Source organism: Sphaeramia orbicularis, chromosome 11, assembly GCF_902148855.1.
Source record: "Sphaeramia orbicularis chromosome 11, fSphaOr1.1, whole genome shotgun sequence".
Taxonomy (NCBI): Eukaryota; Metazoa; Chordata; class Actinopteri; order Kurtiformes; family Apogonidae; genus Sphaeramia; species Sphaeramia orbicularis.
Genome location: NC_043967.1, coordinates 17,714,108 through 17,734,636, shown reverse-complemented (window position 1 = coordinate 17,734,636; position 20,529 = coordinate 17,714,108). Strand labels below are relative to the sequence as shown.

The 20,529-nt window shown below is 35.2% G+C and overlaps 1 protein-coding gene across 3 annotated transcripts in view; it reads left to right on the top strand.

Moving 5' to 3' along the window:
• Positions 1–10,890, top strand: part of bzw2 (basic leucine zipper and W2 domains 2) — a 31,236-nt gene extending 20,346 nt beyond the window's left edge. For 2 of the 3 annotated variants that reach the window (XM_030147454.1, XM_030147455.1), the window contains exons 7-11: positions 1,586–1,695; positions 5,647–5,817; positions 5,905–6,051; positions 9,442–9,580; positions 9,692–9,877. In XM_030147454.1, coding sequence (XP_030003314.1) covers positions 1,586–1,695; positions 5,647–5,817; positions 5,905–6,051; positions 9,442–9,580; positions 9,692–9,864 — 740 coding nt within the window. In that variant the 3' untranslated portion in view covers positions 9,865–9,877. Of the gene's footprint in view, positions 1–1,585; positions 1,696–5,646; positions 5,818–5,904; positions 6,052–9,441; positions 9,581–9,691; positions 9,878–10,534 lie in introns of those variants that run through there. The other variant, XM_030147456.1, reaches the window with a different exon arrangement.
• The last annotated feature ends 9,639 nt before the right edge of the window (positions 10,891–20,529 follow it).

Below are 20,529 nucleotides of genomic sequence, written 5' to 3'. Positions count from 1 at the left end.
TGGACACGTGAAAGAAGTCAAATGAACATAACTAAATTCAGGCTTTAATTAAGTAATTTAATAAACCAACTGACCTAAGGAAACGCAGACATGAAAGAACTCAAGTGACTGAACAAACCTAATTCTACTGAAATACCAAAAAATATCAAGACTTTTTAACCCCAGGTCCGTCCACCATGGCAACATAATAGTGATCATTTTCATCTTAATTGTAAAAATTGAACATACAAAAGTTAACTAAATGTGTACACTTATCCACATGCAGACAAAAGAGATGTAATTCTTTTGATTTTAAAATAGTTCTTCGGTGTCACCATCATCTGAAGAAGAAATGTCTGTGTCCACACAAAACCACTGAAAACACTGTAGTATATTTGCCAGTCCTGCAACAGAAATATACCAAAAACAGAGAAGACGACATGGAGCATAAAACATAAAACATAGGGGTTAGTGCATGTGAATTAAGGGAGAGGTGGGGCTATGGTGTAACCGTATCATAAAGGATGCAAATGGGTTGTAAACATGGAAATGTACGGAAGAGGATTAGGGGGGAAAAAAATTAAGGTCCAATATATTTTTTTTATTATTATTCTGAGAAAAAAGTCAGAATTCTGAGATTGTCAGAATTTTTTTTTGACATTCAGGGAGAATGTCACTTTTGTTTTAATGGCATGCAGGAGGAGTACAGCAGGCTGACGTAATGATGGATTTAGGTGACTTTTTATGCAGAATTCTGACTTTAATTTCAGAATTCTGATGTCTTTCTCAAAATAGTAATAATAGAGAAAAAAAATAGATTGCACCTTCTTTTTTTTTTTCTTCCAGTGGCCCTAATCCTCTTTTGTAGCAATGCAAGGGTGATGTTTTGAGATTTGTTCACTTTGGGACCTTGTTTCGAAAATGAGCATATCTGGGCTCCTAAAACACAGATACTGGTGGATGAAACAATCATACGATAAAACTCCTTTGTAGATACTCCTAAACTCACCTTAGTGTGGATGGCCCCTTAGAAATAAATGTATTCTAAATGTATATTCACCAAACTAAACAAATATGTTGTATGAAAAATTCAAGATGTTCGAACTAAAGGAAAATAAAGTGTGTTGTTACATATATGGACTATCTCCTTTTGGCATTGTGTCTGGAAGTGTGACTATGAAAGCAGCATAGTAGTGATTAAAACACTGCCACACTGAAAGCATATTAATTTATACCAAAAAAAAAAACAGGGATACTAAATGTTCTAGAAATTAACATATTTTATTTTCCATTTTATGCATATTTTATTAATAGTTGCCCCAGGATCATGCCAGGAACGTTTTTATTCAATATTTAAATAATGTTTACTTTATTACTTCCTTTGAAAGTGTTGAAGCATAATAAAGATAATCAACAGCACCAACAGTTTTTTAACACATTTGAGGTTGGAATTGTCTGAAATAGTGTTGGAACACTCACACACCAAGTGGTATAAGTTATGTAAACATAGTATTACAAAATACCGTATGTGAAGATTAAAAAAAAAAAAACAAGTGCTCCACCAGTTAAAAGTTTACTAATTTTAATGTAGTCTGTCTTTTTACAGGGATCTCTGCGTCATTTGCTGTGAAGATGTTCAAAGCATGGATCGCAGAGAAAGACGCCAACTCGGTGACCTCATCGCTGAGGAAGGCAAACCTCGATAAAAGACTACTGGTGAGTAAACAACAGGTGCTTCAACCGGAGATTTACAACAGGCTGATATTTCGGACGTCACAGTTCTTCGTCTCCATGTATCAGAGATCCGACTGCCGGGTTTTTCTGTTAACAGAGTTTCTATGGAGATTCTGTTCACCTGTCAGTGAATGTATCCATTGTTTCTAAATATCCATCATGAAGCTTGGCAGTAGGTACAATATGATCAGGACTGTGCCCATCGAAATGATCTAAGAAGGCTACGTTTCTATGGAAACCAAGCAGAGAAAAACAGAAGTGGCCTTCTCTTCGCAATACCAGTAAGAACACTTGACGTTAATTCAGTTGTGTTCTCAGCAGCAATGAGTCTGATGTTTGATCCAGAACATGAGCTCTAAAGGTTCAGTGTGCAAGACTGAGGATCAATATATATAATGACCTGAAAATATGAATCATTTTTTATTTACTTAGAATAAGTAAGTAACCTGTTTTATATGAGTGGCGTCATGATTAAGGTGCATTACAGGTAACAACTATGTACACTGAGCAAAAATATAAACACACCATGTGACATTTTAACTTTTTAATAGCAACAGGTGTTGCACAATATATTAAATCACACACAGTTTATTCTGTTGATCAATGTGGTACAGATTACTGTCTGTTAGAACATGATAGCGGCGTCTGGCATTCAGGGACATTCATGTGGACACGGTGGGCGCCTGTTGAAAGAAATCACAACTCCATATCTCATGTGTCTACCATTGGCTTCTTGTAGAGCAACACGTCGTCTTCTCATTGAGTTGACAATGTTGTCAATTGTGGCCTGTGGAACATTATTCCACTCCTCTCTGAGAGCCACATAGAGCTTTGGGATATTATCCGGAACCATTCCTACATGATTTGCAACATCTGTGGCATGGTGACATCTGAGGAAATGTGACATTTTTAGGTGTCCTTTCATTGTCCCCAGTATAAGGAGGGCCTGAATACTGTTAACGCTGTTTGAGCAGCGTCTGGACATGACACACCTGTGTTGTGGGTGGAATCACTAGACCACTGAGCAAGTGCTCACTCGCAGAGATGGACACAAAATTTGTTTATAAATCAAGAGAATTAACTGTTTTACAATTATAAGACATCATGAGCTCATTTTAGGCTGTGCGTCTCGAGTTACACAAATACTGTACATGGTGTGTTCATATTTTTGCTCAGTATATTTGAAGTTAATATTCCTTAAAAAAAAAAAAAAAACATACCACACTCAAACATTTGTGGCCACCAGAGAGGGTGGGGAGTAGAGATGCTGCTATTGATTCTTTTTGTAATCAATTATTTTCTTTGACTCAATTATTGATTATTTGAATAGGCAAAAAAAAAAGTTAAAATGTGAAAGACATGTCTGAAAATGCCAAACTTGTCCTTTATTCCAGAACCAACCACAAAATGTATAAAGTCAAAAGCAAAGCATAAAGTAAAATCAAATAACATCTACAAATAAAATGTGCACTGCAGTTTTTAACAAATGTATACAACTGAAGATGGAACTAACAAAACTTAAAAAAAAATACATAAAGGTTTAAAGGAGTAAGTGATGGTTCCAATGAAGAAAAGTGAGTATATAGACGATTTCTGCCATTTTTTTCTCATGTCTATGCGGTTTGTGTTGACCCTGGTGTCGTAATAAATGTCCGTGTGAAACACAACAGTGGAACCAGTGCTTAACAGCTGTAATGGATGATGGAAATGGAAGACCCAAATGCAACAGTTCTAATGGTTAAGAGGTAGAATTTATTGTAAAAGTTCTCAACTTGTAGGCAACAGCAAGTATTATACAGAAAGTCTTTGGACACAGGTAGCGTGCAGAGACAGTCAGAGATCAAGTGCATTGCCTGAATTTGAACCTGGTGCTCTAGTGTGGCAGGAACTGTCACTGCCACTCAGCCAAATGAGCAGGGTGCACCATTGGGTCTGTAGTTACCTCCGCCAAGGAGGTTATGTTTTTGCCAGGGTTTGTTTGTTTGTCTGTTTGTTTGTTTGTCTGTCCGTTAGTGTGCAACATAACTCAAAAAGTTATGGACAGATTTGGATGAAATTTTCAGGGTTTGTTGGAAATGGGATAAGGAAGAAATGATTACATTTTGGTGGTGATCGGGGGTGGGGGGGCCCACGGGGGGGGCCACTGATCAGCCTTGGCGGAGGTCTGCGCTCTCCGAGTGCTTCTAGTTCACCCTTTGATGGTAGATGGTGAATGATGACAACGGGCCAGTAATTGCCAGTCACAGGAAATCTAATATCACAGGAATCGTGGTTACAGACAGAAAGGCAGGTAGAGATACCAGGGCTGAGGAGAAGTGGTCAAGACAGGCAGGGTCAAAAATCAGAACACAACAAACCCCACCCCTCATGCGTATTGTAGCTTATTTTGGCATCAATCCAGCTGATGTCATCATGTCTATGTGTGTGCTGATGTCAGCATATCAATGGACTCTATGCACAGCCCCACTATTTCCTGAACTTCAGGTGGGTCCTTTATTTCCTGTCTTTCATTATTGGACACACTGATTAATCCAGGTGTGTCTGCTACTTCTTGTTGCGACTTCTGATTAATTAGGCACACCTGGGTTAATCAGTGTGTCCAATAGTGAACCTGCAACTGGAAGTTTTCTGTTCACAGTTGAAACTGACACTTGCTTACTATGTATGACCATTATTGAGCTGTGCTTGAAGCTGTTGTCCTGTGAGTCTCCTATCACTCCAGCTGTTGACTGTCATAAACTTGTCTTCTGATTCTGTTGTGTCTTTGGGTCTGCCAGACCTCTTCCTGTCAACATTTCCCCCAGTTTCTGAGTGCCTTTGGATGGTGAGGGAAACTTGACTTACTGACACCTGGACTTTCTTGGCAATTTCTCTGTAGGACAGACCTACATTTTTAAGTGTCATGATGGTCTGTCTCCTCTATTGTTAACTGCCTTTTCCTCACCATTTTTATAGTAACACTACTTTCTGCAGTACAGTACTGTTCAAATAATGCTCACAACGGTATGGTACCAAAGTGTGTTCCAACACTACTTTTATGCAGACACATGGGGTTGGAAGGAATTAAGAAACGTTGGGACACCTGTAGGAATTGGTAGCACCAACTTTCAAGGCTTGATCAACCTCCATTGCTGCAGAACTGCTTTAAGCTGTTAACCCATTCCTTGTTCACCTTTTTGTATAATTCTGAAATGTACATTATTTTTCAGTTTTGTTTAACCTTACTTTTTTTTTTTTGTACCTCTGGCAGTTCACCACTTACTTTTGTACCATTTCAAGCTGTTCATTGGACTTGAACTGCTTGAATTTCAATACAAAACTGGAAAAATTGGGGTGTTCTAAAACTTTTGACCGGTAAAATATATATATAGTTTTGAACAAACAAAACCAAAAACAACACCCCTTGCCTCCCCTTCAGGGGGTAAAAATCCAAAAACACTGATCTCATAGTCACTGACAGAAAAGCAGGTCAGTTTACCAGGAGAAGAGGGCAGGATTATAAAGAGGACCAAGTGGAACTGCTGGAGAGTCAGGTAGAATCCAAGACAATCTGACAATGTGTGGAAGAATCTGCCCTGCTTATATCCTGACCAGCTAATTGGGGACAACTGGGAGCAACAGGTGAAACAGGTGAAACAGGTGAGGTTGATGAGGTGAGGTAAGGCGAAAGAGAAGCAGGGCAGACTGTGACAGCAGCAGCAAAATGAAGGAAACAAAGCTTCAATTCAGGAAAATTGCAAGTGAATAATCAGAGTCGATTAATCCATTAATCGTTTCACCTCTAGTAGGGAGTATCGGTTGGTTGCAATTTAAAACATCACCACTAGTGGTCACTAAATATTAGACACTGAAACTCAAAAAAAAAAAATACTCTATTCTTTAACTTGATGTAATGAACTTTTTCACATGGTTGTTTTTTCCACCAAAATGCAGGAGCTGTTTCCTCCCACCAAGCAGAATGTGGATCATTTCTCTAAGTACTTCAATGAAGCCGGGCTGAAGGAGCTGTCTGAATTCCTGCGTGTCCAGCAGAGTCTGGGAACACGCAAGGAGCTGCAGAAAGAGCTTCAGGAGCGCCTGTCCCAGCAGTGTCCCATCAGAGAGGTACAGCAGACCATCCACACCCTCAACACCATCTGCAAAGCCACGCTATGGGACCTGTCCACACTGTAAATGTATGTGTTTCTACAGATGGTGATGTATGTAAAGGAGGAGATGAAGAGGAATGAGTTACAGGAGCAGGCAGTGATCGGCCTGCTGTGGACGTGTCTGATGAACGCTGTGGAGTGGAACAAGAAGGAGGAGCTGGTCACCGAGCAGGCACTCAAACACCTCAAAGTAGGTCCCACAGTGCACAGTAAAAGTACTATCTAACACATGGGTGTCCAACGTACGGCCAAAACTGGCCCGCCGAAGGCTCCATTCTAGCCAATGGGATGAATTTATGAAATGTAGTAGTAGTAGTAGTAGTAGTAGTAGTTTATTCGTTCATTAATTACTTTAAACAAGAAACAAAAACAACATATCCATTGTCCCATATACAATGCAACCGAAGGGGTTTAGGCTGAAGTAAAGATTTATTTTGCCTAAGCATATTTACAATTAACACAATGTTTCCATAAGAAAACAAACGAAAAAAAAAGCAAAAATTACACTGAAGATATTAACAGTCAGTTTACTTCAGGTGCCACACTCAGCCCAGTTTGATCTCCAATGGGTTAGACCAGTAAAATACTATCATATCATATTTTATTGTAAAAAATAAAATGTAAAATTACATGAATATGTTTACATTTACAAATTATTCTTTCACAAAAAATGTGGAACAACCTGAACAAATATAAACAACCTGAAATGTCTTAATAGAAGTAAGTGTAATTTTAACAATATTGTCTTAATGTTTTGTGTATTGGTAGATCCACTGTGATCTGTGAGTCATAATGCACATACGCAAGTAAGAAGCTGAGGCATATTGTTAAAATTGCACTTATCTTTCTTAATGAATTTCAGTACTTTCATAGTTATTCCTGTTATTCATATTTATTTAACAGATAGTTTATACAGGGTTCCTGCGAGGTCTTAAAAAGTCTTAAAAGCCTTGAATTTACAAATCTGCATTTAATGCCTTAAAAAAGTCTTTAAAAAGTAAATTTGATATGGTAGGTCTTAAATTATGTTGCCATATACTTGTTGGTTTTATTGTGTTTAAATGTGTCTAAACTAGAAAGATGGTAATGTTAGTCTACTCAGTTCCACCCGTTCCAACCCAACAATTTATACTGAAATTAGGAACCAATTAACACTAACTTTGCAGCCCCCAGTGAGAAATGACTCAGAACAGTGGGAATTAAGGTGCTGGAGAAAATAAATCAATTTTCGTAAATTATAAGAGTCACAATTTTTTTTGCCAATATGGCCATGAAATTTGGCTGTGAAATGGGCATTAAATTCATTTCTAAGTAGTCTTAAAAAGGTCTTAAAAAGTCTTAAATTCAACTCATAGAAACTGGTAGGAACCCTGGTTATAGATTTAAACATTTTCATCATGTAATTTTCTTTTTTCACTCTAAAATATAGAGAACAGTTAGGAGTTGACATTATTTGTGGATTATTATGTTATTATTTTCCTGGTCCAGCCCACTTCAGATCGTATTAGGAGGATGTGGGCCCTGAGCTAAAATGAGTTTGACACCCCTGGTCTGACACGTGCTGCCTTCAGGTGTCTCTTATGAGTTCCTGTTTCTTTGTGCTGTTTTCAACTCTAATAATTAAGTGATTATTATACCACATGGTCACACAGAATACAAGGATTTCATAATTTCCTTTGAAATTTCTGACATCCTTGAAATCTAAAAGAGTTTTTCCTACAAAGATGGTATTTGATCTTGAACTATAAACTGCTGATTGTTTTAAATTTTATGTGTTTTATCTGTCCTTTTCATGTAATCTTAAGCTTATAATAGAAGACAGGATACAGATATGATCTCGATCTGAACAGACACATCAGAAGTGATTTTAACATTACTTTAAATGGAGATTTGTGTTCTGCATTGGAGGGACTTACTCACATGCTGTAAAGTAGTTCGGGTGCAACATATGAGTGAATATGGTGGTAAATTTGTAAAAAAAAAAAAAAAAAAGTCACAGGAACTTCTTTTGTGTGCACTGTATACTGATATATATGTTGTACCTCAAATGCAGGGTTTTAAATTCATAACTTTTACTGGTATTGGAGTATTTTCACTGTGTATAATAGTACTTTTCCTAAAGGGAATGATCTGAACACTTTTGCTGATTTAGTTCAGTTCACAACAGTTCTGATATTGGCCACATTTTATAAAATAATGTGATTTTAAAATAATGCAGAGGGACCTGAAAGTCAGACTTTTTCAATTTAAGATCATGGATGGGTTTTACTGGACCCCAAGTAGACTGTACAGACTGGGCTTAAAGGAATCACATACCTGCTGGAAGTGTGGTGTAGATTGATGCATGTGCTGTTGATATGCCCTAAAATTAAACTGGTTTGGTTGAAGATTCACAGATATGTTCTTAATGTTATAAAAAGACAATTTATGTTATGCCCCAAGTTATTTCTGAGACCCAGTAAGTAAATACTTTCACCATCTTACATTAAATAATTACCTGCAGCATGATGCAACAGTTTTTTTCACATACATTTTTTTTTTATCTGTTTTGGACATTTTTAAATTTTTTATTTCAAAGTAAAGCTGTGAAACTCTTGTCCACTACAGAGGACAAAAATGCATTGCTGGGTCTCTGGAGGACATTAGGTGATCCTCAAGTGCTGTCTGCATTTCCCAAACCACTAAAAGACTGGATACAGACTGTTCTAATGACTGGACAACAAATTATAATGAAGAACTGGAAGAAATATGGAGAACCTCTGTTTCAGGAATGGATGACGGAGGTTGAAAAGTAGCGGCATGTGAAAGAATATCATATAGGATGTAGCACAAGACAGAAACATATCATTTGAAATGGAGCAAATACCTGGAATCTTTAGGTCTCAAAGACTAAAGGCTAAGAGGATTCACACTGAAAAGACAATGACCACATACCTTCTGTATACATGTGTGTATATGATGATTAGATACCTCTGTTTAGATACTTATGGTCTATGTATATATTATATACATGGATACTCAAAGTTGATGTGTGTGGGATAAAAGCCACAATATCCATATGAAAACCCCTTCTGGTTACGGGTGGGTAATTTACCAATGCTCTAATGTTTGTATTTGATGTGTGATGATGTGATATGTTTGGAAAAAGTTCATAAAAATACAAATCTGCTGCTGTAGTGTAAATGTAGCCTTAGTCTGTATATAGTTTAGTTATATACAGTAGAGCTGCAACCGATTAATTGATTAGGTGCTTGAAGCCAATGCAAAAATTCCCAATTCGATTAATCGACTCGAATTGATTGAAGGGAGATATTCTATTGCAGTTTTCCTGAATTGAAGCTTCTTTGTGCATCACAATAAGCGTCCGTGTGAAACACAACAGTGGAACCAATGTTTAACAGCAGAGACATGACGGAAACAAAGCTTTGATTCAGGAGAATTGTTGTTGAATGATTTTTTTGGATCACTTTGAGTCGATTTAATCGGTTGCAGCTCTAATATGCAGTGTGGTGTCAGTGGTTTTGAAGGTATGGTGGTCCTCACTCACTTGTGTTCATGTGTTTGTGTGTTTTCCCATCAGCACTATGCTCCTCTGCTGGCAGTGTTCAGCACTCAGGGTCAGTCTGAGCTGGTGCTGCTGCTGAAGATCCAAGACTACTGCTACGACAACATCCACTTCATGAAGTCCTTCTCTAAGATTGTGGTGCTGTTCTACAAAGGTCAGCATTGCACACGTTTTCATTCCTTTTTCACACTCTTAACCTTCGTATTCATCAGAAATGCAGAAGATTTAATTTCAGTGTCAGAATGTTTTCTCCGTCTTCCCCCAGCTGACGTCCTGAGTGAGGAGGCCATCCTGAAATGGTACAGAGACGCCCACTCCGCCAAAGGGAAGAGTGTCTTTTTAGAACAGATGAAGAAATTTGTTGAGTGGCTCCAGAATGCTGAAGAAGGTATTACCAGTTATCTCATGTCCTCAGCAGGTGTGACAGAATATACTTGATCTAGAACGTGTTGTCTCGAAAACAGGAAACAAAGTCTGCACTGTAATAACTGCATAAAAAACAGTGTCGTATACTCAGGTCAAAACGTGGGATGAATGAAAATGCACCCAAACTTGTTCAGTCTAAGCCAGGGGTGTCAAACTCATTTTAGTTCAGGGGCCACATTCAGCCCAATTTGATCTCAAATGGGCCGGACCAGTAAAATAATAACAGTGAAAACAGTAAAAATATATCATGATCCGGTTTACATCTACAAAGTTTCCTTAAAAATCTGAATGACATGAACAACTTGACTTGTCTTAAAAAAAACAAGTGCAATATTAACAATATTATGCCTCGGTTCATCAGTTTATCATTTACACATGTGCATTACAATCGCACAAAACATTTAGTAACAGGCAGAATATTGGTCAAATTGCATTTACTTTTCTTAAGACATGAATATTTGGTTCCATTTCTGTATTTATATCCTTCTAAAATCCCCTGGAGTTTTAATTTGTTTTTCCATCCAGTTATGAATTTCCACATTTTCATTATTTGAGTGTGTGAACAGTGTCAGATGACATTCTTGTCTGGTTGGCATTTGTAGCTGTAGATTGACTTGCAGTGCTTCGTACACCCAGCAGGTGGAGCTGGAGTCTCATGTTCTCTGTTCTTCCTCTTCTGCAGAGTCTGAGTCGGAGGGGGAGGAGGGCTAGAGAGGCAGCCGCAGGACGTGGTCTTCCTGTAGTCTGCGTCCGGTGGCCTGAATGTCAGCACAGCAGCTGGTTTCCATGTTGTGTGTAGGGTCCGTGTGGGCTGGGGGGGGGGACAGTCCCACCACAGCCGGACCGGACCAGTAGTCAGTCCCACACATGTAGATGGCCTTACTGACATCCACCCACCTCAGCACAGAGTGCACCGACAACGCTGACTAGGAATAGTAGATTTTCACACACTTCACACAAGTGAGTTATTTAAAACTTGTGTATGTAACTTGGCAAAGCCCTGATCTTTTTATGAATAAAGTTGTTTTATATTTATGACTATATGTTGTTTTCTTCACAATAACCATGGACAAAAAAGCACATTACTCTTGTTTACACTCTGTGGAGGTTCTTTGGTGCATTCATTCTTTTGTAATCCAGGAGAACACAGGGTAATTGTTTTTCAGTCAGCCCTGAGGTGAATAAAATAAAACACTTCATATGTACAAATATAATGTTGAACTTTGAATCGAGCCAGATAAGGTGTTCCACCTTATTTCCAGTATTTGTGCTATTCTCTGCCAGGAGTACATACTCCAGTCCAGATGAGTATTAACACAACTATGACATTGGTCTTTACAGTGGAGGTCAGATGTTTACACCAAATGTTTGAATCTCAGTACAGATTCCCTCTGTTAAGGTAATGCATTTTGCAAACATCTATGTAATCTTCCTAGCTTGACTGAATTTGAAATATTTTATTTCATTGCATTAATATGACTTATGTTTCCTTAAATGTTGGCCTTGTTTTGGGACCAACTGGTCCTGTTCTGTGCTTCAGCATTTCTTATATCTTACATTGTTTTACTTCTGTTTTTATTTTGGCAGCATTTTATGACCAGAGAGACAAATCACACAAGTATTCAGTAATTCTGTAGAATTTTTATTAGATAACATATCCTCTTGAGACCCAGCAATGCATTTTTGTCCTCTGTAGTGGACAAGAGTTTCATAGCTTTACTTAAATAAACAAAAATGTCCACTGAAAAGGACATATTTTAAAAATTTAAAAATGTATCTGAAAAAACTTGCATCATGCTGTTTCCAATTAAGGCGATTATTTAATGTAAAATGGTGAAAATGTTTACTTACTGGGCCTCAGGAGGACATAGCGTTTAGAATCTATTATGCACTTGTCAATATATATTGATACATGTCTCTGGTTATTTTCAGATAAAATACACATATTTACTGTGAAATGCAGTAAGTTAATTAATGACAGGTTACCATGGAGTAGGTCAGACTTGTTAAAGGTCACAGGGCTATCAGTTGAATGCTACATTTGTTAGTACAACACCAGATAAGGTGAAGGCTGAGCAGGTAAACAACTAACATCTGTTTGTCAGAAAAGATGTAGTGGCTTTATTATTAACTCATAAAGGCCCAAACATCCATTGGGGACCTGAACCATCTACTGATCTAAACTGTTTAATACCTGTTCATTCACCAATCCTCTCAATACATGTCAATAATTTGTTTAAAATACAGTTTGTCATCTTTTCATGGTCATCAGATATGACCCATTTGGACATTCAGAGGCTCCGTAGTGAACATGGAAACACTGTCATCTTCTACAACATTGATTCACTGGTAAAACCCATGGAGTTGGATCAATGACAGTGGATGGAGACACTTGGTTTATGTTCAGTTAAGGATAGATTTTACTGAAAAAAGTCACTTTTTCTTCAGTTTTCTCTGTTTTGAAATAATAACATTTGAATTTATTCTGAGTTTTAATGAACATTTAAAGTAAATGTAGGGAATGAAATATAGAAAAAGACATGATTTACAGTGAAACATGAAAAATACAAAGGATAATATTATAATGAATGGTGTTGAATGACTTAAAGGTAAAATAGAAAGAAAAATTCACTTGGGAACTGACGCAAAAGTAGCACTGGGTCTTTATGGATTAAATATAATTTTCTTAGGTGACATGCATAGCTAACACACAACCACAACCTGATTTAGTTACAAGTTTTCAGTCTACTAACCTTTTTTATTAACATAAAAATGGCTTTTCATATAGCTACTATACAGTTTACATAGAATCCAAGTCAACAGGAAAATTACGGTGAGTTTCATGGACAACAGAATAAAACAAAACTGACACGTTTTCATATGTATTACTACATGGATGAACCCAGTAATTCATGTGTTTTTTCCACTTTCATGGTATTGCGATAAATTCCAGAAATTCACCTCCTGGACTGAACTTTGCAAATAAATCAGATCCTTCTATTGGATACTTACTGTGGTGAATAATAGGCTTCAGGAAACAAGTTCTTTAAGTGTAAGTGATGCCATGAGTAGTTTCTCATTTCTTAAACAACCATCATTTTCATAGAGAGAATAAAGAAACATTTATAAATCCATTGTATAAATGTAATAAACCAGCATATATGTGTAATAATACACCATCATATATATTGAAAACATGAGCTAGCACTTTTGTAACTTGTTTTCTGATTCATGTTATTAACCCTTTGATGCATGAATTATGAGAACCTTAGTCAGGATTTTTTTCCTGAGTGTTTTTATTCTTCTTCAGGCATGAAAAACCCAATGTGATTGTTTGTTTTTTTTTTTAAATGAACCTATTTTTTATGGTGTTACAAAAATATCCACTCAGCTGGACACCATGCGTTTAATGTTTAATTTTTCAAGCAAAGAAACATGTCTTCAAAATACAATAACAGAAAGTGACATACTGTGTGAAAACTATGAAATAAAAACATTTTTCATGCAGCTAATCTAATGTTTTCTCACATTTTAACATACTCTAATACGAGTTATTACTCACTTTATGGAGATAATATGCAAAAAAAAAAAAAAACTTTTTGTTTAAGAAAACTGTTAATTACAGTCTAATAACAATTAGCAATTGATTTACACTCAAACATGTTACTGCAGATCAGGTTTATCAAGAGCAGCAAAGTTACAGTAATTATATGAACTGCAGTGTATGAGATGGTGCATAAGCATCCACTGTGTTGGCTGATATGGAACTAAAGCAACAAAACCCATGAATATACAAGAGAACAGCTGGAGAATAACTAACAACTGTAGTGACCACTATGCATGAAAGGGTTAAAGTAGGTGAGATTTAGCACATGTAATGTCTGGAGCAGATATTTTCTAATAAATTGTAGAGCAGTGTAGGTTTCACTTTCCTAATGTCAGGTGATGAGGGCAGATGTAATCCTGCTCCTGAATCCCACCACATCGGTCTCAGTTGTCTACAAATAGCTCAGAGGTGTGTTTGTTTCATTTATCATATTCTACACCAGTCTGGTCTATAGACAGTTTTTTGGTCATATCCCTGGTGTCACAGGCCTGCTCTAAGAGTTTACTATAAAATGGGGTACAGGTTATTTTTAACAAAACCAAAAAACATATCTTAACCTCTTAAAGGGAAATGATAATTAAATTTGTATACTAATAAATCTTTAAGTTTCTTCATTTATCTAATTCTAAATCTAAAATGGGTAAATTCATATTCATAAAGCACAATTCTCCAAATTCCTCCCTAACATCAACATCTTTGTTAAAGAATTTAAATTTTATTATAAAACACTAGCCTTAAAAAAAAAAAAAAAAAAAAAAAAAAAAATGTGAACATATCCTCAAATTGTTTGATAGTTAACTTTTTGTTAATACTTTAATAACTTTTGGGTTTTTTGTATTGCATTTTTTGTATCCTTATACTTACCTTCATACTGTTTGGATCAATATTTGAATGTATATGTGTTGCTTCTTTTTGTTAATTGTTGCAACATTCTACCTGTTAATTTTCAATAAAGATTAAAAAAAAATTAATAAAAATAAACAGGTGGTGTCAGACACAATAAACCCCACCCCTTGCACGTACTATAGCTTATTTTGGCATCGATCCAGCTGATGTCATCATGTCTATGCGTGTGCTGATGTCAGCATAGCAATTGCCTCTATATATGTGGCACGTTTGAAGTAAACTGAAACAAAATTGATGTTTTGATAGACATTTGAAATTCCACCCATTATAAGTAAATGGGAGAATTTTTTTATTTTTTAATTCATAAAAAATTTGAAGTTTGACCTACTTTTCCCAAAATGTAACCACGTCTATTCTGGATCACTGTCAATCTATAAACCAAATTTGGTATGAATTCAACCAATAGTTTTGCTGCTACAGACATTTGAATTTTTGCCCATTGTATGTAAATGGAGAAAAAAAAAGATTTTAAAAATTCATAAAAAAATTTAACTTTGACCTAATTTTCCCAAAAAGTAATGACATATTTTCTGGGTTACTGGTAATCTATAAACCCAATTTGGTATGAATTCAAGAAACAGTTCTGCTGCTACAGACATTCGAAATTTTGCCCATTATGAGTAAATGGAGAGAAAAAAAGATTTTAAAAATTCATAAAAAATTTTGAACTTGACCTATTTTTCCCAAAATATAATCAGATCTATTCTGGGTTACTGGCAATACATAAAGCCAATATGGTATGAATTCAACCAACAGTTTTGGTGCTAGAGTGTTAACAAAGAAACAACCAAACCAAACCAAAAACAATATCCCTCTGCTAAAATAAAACGGTACAATGCAGATGTAACAACAACAACAACAGGTTAATCCTAGACTCAAGCCCTGAATCACCATCATTTACAGACAGCTTACTTCAAATAAACTGAGAGAAATCTACTATAACCTTTGTGTGTTAATGTAAGTTTAATAGAAAATAACAGTGTGTTCTGCAGACTGTGTGTGTGTGTGTGTGTGTGTGTGTGTGTGTGTGTGTGTGTGTGTTCACTGAGGAGCGGAGGATGTGACCCAGAAAGGACTGTGTTCAATACAACCCAACAGAGTATCTAATGAATCATAAATGAACTGTCGAGTAATGTGAGAGAGGAGAACCCACCAGTACAGACCATCCAGACCATCACCAGTCTGGGGTCCACCAGTAAACCCTGCGGCCCAGAGGCCTTCAGGGACCACACAGCCTCTGGATGGAAACATGTCAGGCACATATTCACAAGACATAACTGGACTTCCATGGAGCCAATCAGGGAGCTGAGTGGAGCCCAGGCCGGCCCTCCCTGAGTCAGACGGCAGGAGGAAGTAAAGACTGCAACAGACACAGCAGTACCGGAAATGGTGTCTTCAAAATAAAAGCCTGGGAAATTAGAAGACAAAGGGAAAGCTGTGTATTTAATGTCATCAGGATCTGCAGCAAATTTTGTTTTCAGTCGTTGTTATGTAAATATGTATATAGCTTATAGAGGTTTATTCCTTACTCCTACTATTATTATTTTCATATTGTTTGTCTTTTGCACTATTTATATGCATGTACATTTTTTCTTAGACTGTTGCAGCTTTGACCAGTGAATTTCCCTGTTGGAATATCAATAAACTTTCATTTATCTAATCTAATCTAATCTAATCCAAAGTAATGTAATGTAATCCAATGTAATGTAATGTAATGTAATCTGAAGTAATCTAATCTAATCTGGTCTAATATGATCTAATCTAATCTAATCTGATCTAATCCAATGGAATGGAATGGAATGGAATGGAATCGAATCAAATCGAATCGAGTCAAATGCAATGTAATGTAATCTAATCTAATCTAAAGTAATCTAATCTAATATGATCTAATATAATATAATATAATCTCATCTAATCTAATCTAATCTAATCTGATCCAATCCAAAGTAATGTAATGTAATGTAATGTAATCCAATGTAATGTAATGTGATCTAATCTAAAGTAATCTAATCTAATCTAGTTTAATATGATCTAATCTAATCTAATCTGATCTAATCCAATGTAATGTAATGTAATATAATGTAATCAAATCGAATCGAATTGAGTCAAATGTAATGTAATCGAATCGAATCGAATCAAAAGTAATCTAATCTAATCTAATGTAATCTAATCTAATGTAATCTAATCCAATATAATATAATATAATATAATATAATATGATCTAATCTAATCTAATCCAAAGTAATGTAATGTAATGTAATCAAATCGAATGTTATCTAATGTAATCTAATCTATTCTAATGTAATGTAATGTAATGTAATCTAATCTAATCTAATTCCTCTTTTTATATAGCTCAGTAGTTACCTTTTACCAGATACAATGGTTTCATTCTGAGTCCCAGTTACACTGAAAATGAAAGTGAATATGGATTACATTTTATTTTGTATTGTCCTCTATATGATGAACTGAGAGCCTCTTTGTTTAATGACATGTTTATCTGAAATCCTGAAATGTTCTGGAGCACTGATGATGACAAGATGACATGGTTGTTTAGTTCTAATGTATATAAATTTGCATTATTTGTGTGTAAAGCCTGAAAAAGATGGCAGATATGTTTGTTTAAATAGGTCAGTACATTGTCTGGTTATACCGTATGTTTATGTCTGTTAGTTAGTTAGTTAGTTAGTTAGTTAGTTAGTTAGTTAGTTAGTTAGTTAGTTAGTTAGTTAGTTAGCTAAGTTTAGTTTTATTTCAAGCACATAAAATCATCAGATGACAAAAAAACGTACAAGGTCAAACAAAATTTTTCAGAGCTCAAAAAGGAGTGGGAAGAAGTATAATTTATAGACTCCCACCCCCTTTTTACAAACTAATACTCAAATGAATTCTGCTTCCCTTGCTTTGTTAACACACTTTTTTTCTATACATTTCTGCAACAGCACAAAGCATCCATAGAAACAATTCTATAACCTTTTAGTTAGTCAAAATAAGAAAAAAAGTCAATTTTAACCATGTAAAGCTTAGGGTTTAACCCATAAAGACCCAGTGTTACTTTTGTGGCAGCTTCCAAGTACTTCCAACATTTCTCTTTAGATCTCAGCTTTCTTAAATAATTTATCACCATTTATTATAATATTATCCTCTGTATTTTGTGTCTTTTCAATGGAAATCATGTATTTTCCTGTATTTAATTTTCTGATCATGTAGCTGTTCCTAGAAACTTAGATTAAAGTTGAGGGTGATTATATCAGAAACAGAAAACCTTTCATTCATTTTCATTCACTTTTCAAACATTTATTCTGATATTATCCTCTGTATTTTGCAACTTTCACTGTAAAACATGTCTTTTCTTACATTTCATTCCCTACATTTACTTTAAATGTTCATTAAAACTCAGAGTAAATTCAAAGGTTATTACATCAAACCATAGAAAACTGAAGAAAAAGGGACTTTTTCAGCAAAGATATCAATAACTGAACATAAAAACAAGTGTCTCCATTCACTGTCATTGATCCAATTCCATGGGTTTTACAGGTGAATCAATGTTGTAGAAGATGACGGTGTTTCCATGTTCACTACGGAGCCTCTGAATGTCCAGATGGGTCATATCTGATGACCATGAAAAGATGACAAACTGTATTTTAAACAAATTATTGACATGTATTGAGAGGATTGGTGAATGAACAGGTATTAAACAGTTTAGATCAGTAGATGGTTCAGGTCCCCAATGGATGTTTGGGCCTTTATGAGTTAATAATAAAGCCACTACATCTTTTCTGACAAACAGATGTTAGTTGTTTACCTGCTCAGCCTTCACCTTATCTGGTGTTGTACTAACAAATGTAGCATTCAACTGATAGCCCTGTGACCTTTAACAAGTCTGACCTACTCCATGGTAACCTGTCATTAATTAACTTACTGCATTTCACAGTAAATATGTGTATTTTATCTGAAAATAACCAGAGACATGTATCAATATATATTGACAAGTGCATAATAGATTCTAAACGCTATGTCCTCCTGAGGCCCAGTAAGTAAACATTTTCACCATTTTACATTAAATAATCGCCTTAATTGGAAACAGCATGATGCAAGTTTTTTCAGATACATTTTTAAATTTTTAAAATATGTCCTTTTCAGTGGACATTTTTGTTTATTTAAGTAAAGCTATGAAACTCTTGTCCACTACAGAGGACAAAAATGCATTGCAGCAAAGCTATCAGCAAAGATATCAATAACTGAACATAAAAACAAGTGTCTCCATTCACTGTCATTGATCCAATTCCATGGGTTTTACAGGTGAATCAATGTTGTAGAAGATGACGGTGTTTCCATGTTCACTACGGAGCCTCTGAACGTCCAGATGGGTCATATCTGATGACCATGAAAAGATGACAAACTGCATTTTATACCAATTATTTACATAAATTGATAGGATTAATGGTTCAAAAGTTATTAAATATTTTAGATCAGTAGATGGTTTTGGTCACCAGTTGTTGTTTGGGTCTTTATGGGTTAACTCACAGGTGTCAAACATGCGGCCCGGGGCCAAAACCGGCCCGCCAACGGTTCCAATCCAGCCAGTGGGTTGAATTTGCAAAGTGCAAGTTAAGGCATCAAACTCAAAAATTATATCATAATAACTTATAAATAATGGCAACACCAATTTTTTCCCTTTGATTTAGTGCAAAAAACATTAAATTATGAAAATGTTTACATTTACAAACTATTCTTTAACAATAAAATGTGAACAACCTGAAATGTCTGAAGTAAATTAAGTGCAATTTTAACAATATTCTGCCTGTTACTAAATGTTTTGTGCCTTTGTAGATCAGGTCTGTAATGCATACGTGTAAATGATAAGTCTAGGCATAATATTGATAAAATTGTAATCACATTTCCAAACAAATTTCATTTTTTTCAGGTCATTCACATCCTTTTTATTTGAATAGTTTGTAAATGTAAATATTTGCATAACTGAATGTTATTTTTTGCGCTAAAACAATTTGGAGTTGCCATTATTTATTGACTGTCACGCTGTCACGCTAATAAATGACACGATTTGCTGGAAGTCTCACATGAAATACATCTGCACTAAAATATCCAGAAGCATCTCTGTAATGGCCAAAGCAAGACACTTTTTAGACAACAAATCACTCCACTCACTGTTTTGTTCCCTGGTTTTACCCTGTCTAAATTACTGCGCAGAGGTGTGGGGCAATACATACAAAAGCTCATATGATCCACTTTTCATACTGCAAAAAAGAGCTATCAGAATAATCCACAGTGTAGGTTATCATGAACACACCAATCCACTATTTTTAAAGTCTAAAATAATAAAAAATTTAATGATATGGTTGAATTCCAAACAGCACAATTTCTGTACAAAGCCAGAAATAATCTATTACCTAACCATTTACAGAAAATGTTTCAGGAAAGTGAGGGAGGGTATAAATTAAGGGAAATGACAAATTTTAAGATACAAAGATGTCAAACCACGAAGAAAAGATTCCGTTTATTCAATAATGGTGTAAGACTATGGAACAGACTGAGTGTGGAGCTGAAACAATGTCCAAACATCAAACAGTTTAAAAACAAATACAAACAAATGATTTTTACAAAATACAGAGAGGAAAGGGCCTGGGGGGAATCTGGTTGTTTTTCATAGTGGGGCTGTGCCATATATGCGCTGATAATATCTAGTTTAAATATGGATATATGAATATATGATTACTATATAGGACAATACAGAATATTATATGTATTTATATTAAGTACGTATATGTGTTTTTGTTTGTTTATTTTTGTTTGTTTTGTTTTTGTTCTTTTTAGTTTTTATTAATATCTGGTATTAATATCTGGTAGGAAAAGTTATAAATGGGTATTATCATATTAGTATATATAGGAAAAAGGATGTGTGATATTGTTTATTATTATTATTATTATTATTATTATTATTATTATTATTATTATTATTATTATTATTATTATTATTATTATTATTTAATTATTTATTTATTTATTTATTTATTTTGTTGTTTGTTTGCTTATCAATCATGTATGTACCAGTACTTATATTTTGTTGGTTGATTTTTGTTTCAATTTCACTGTCAACATGTTCGAAATAAAGATTTCATTCATTCATTCTATTATTTTACTGGTCC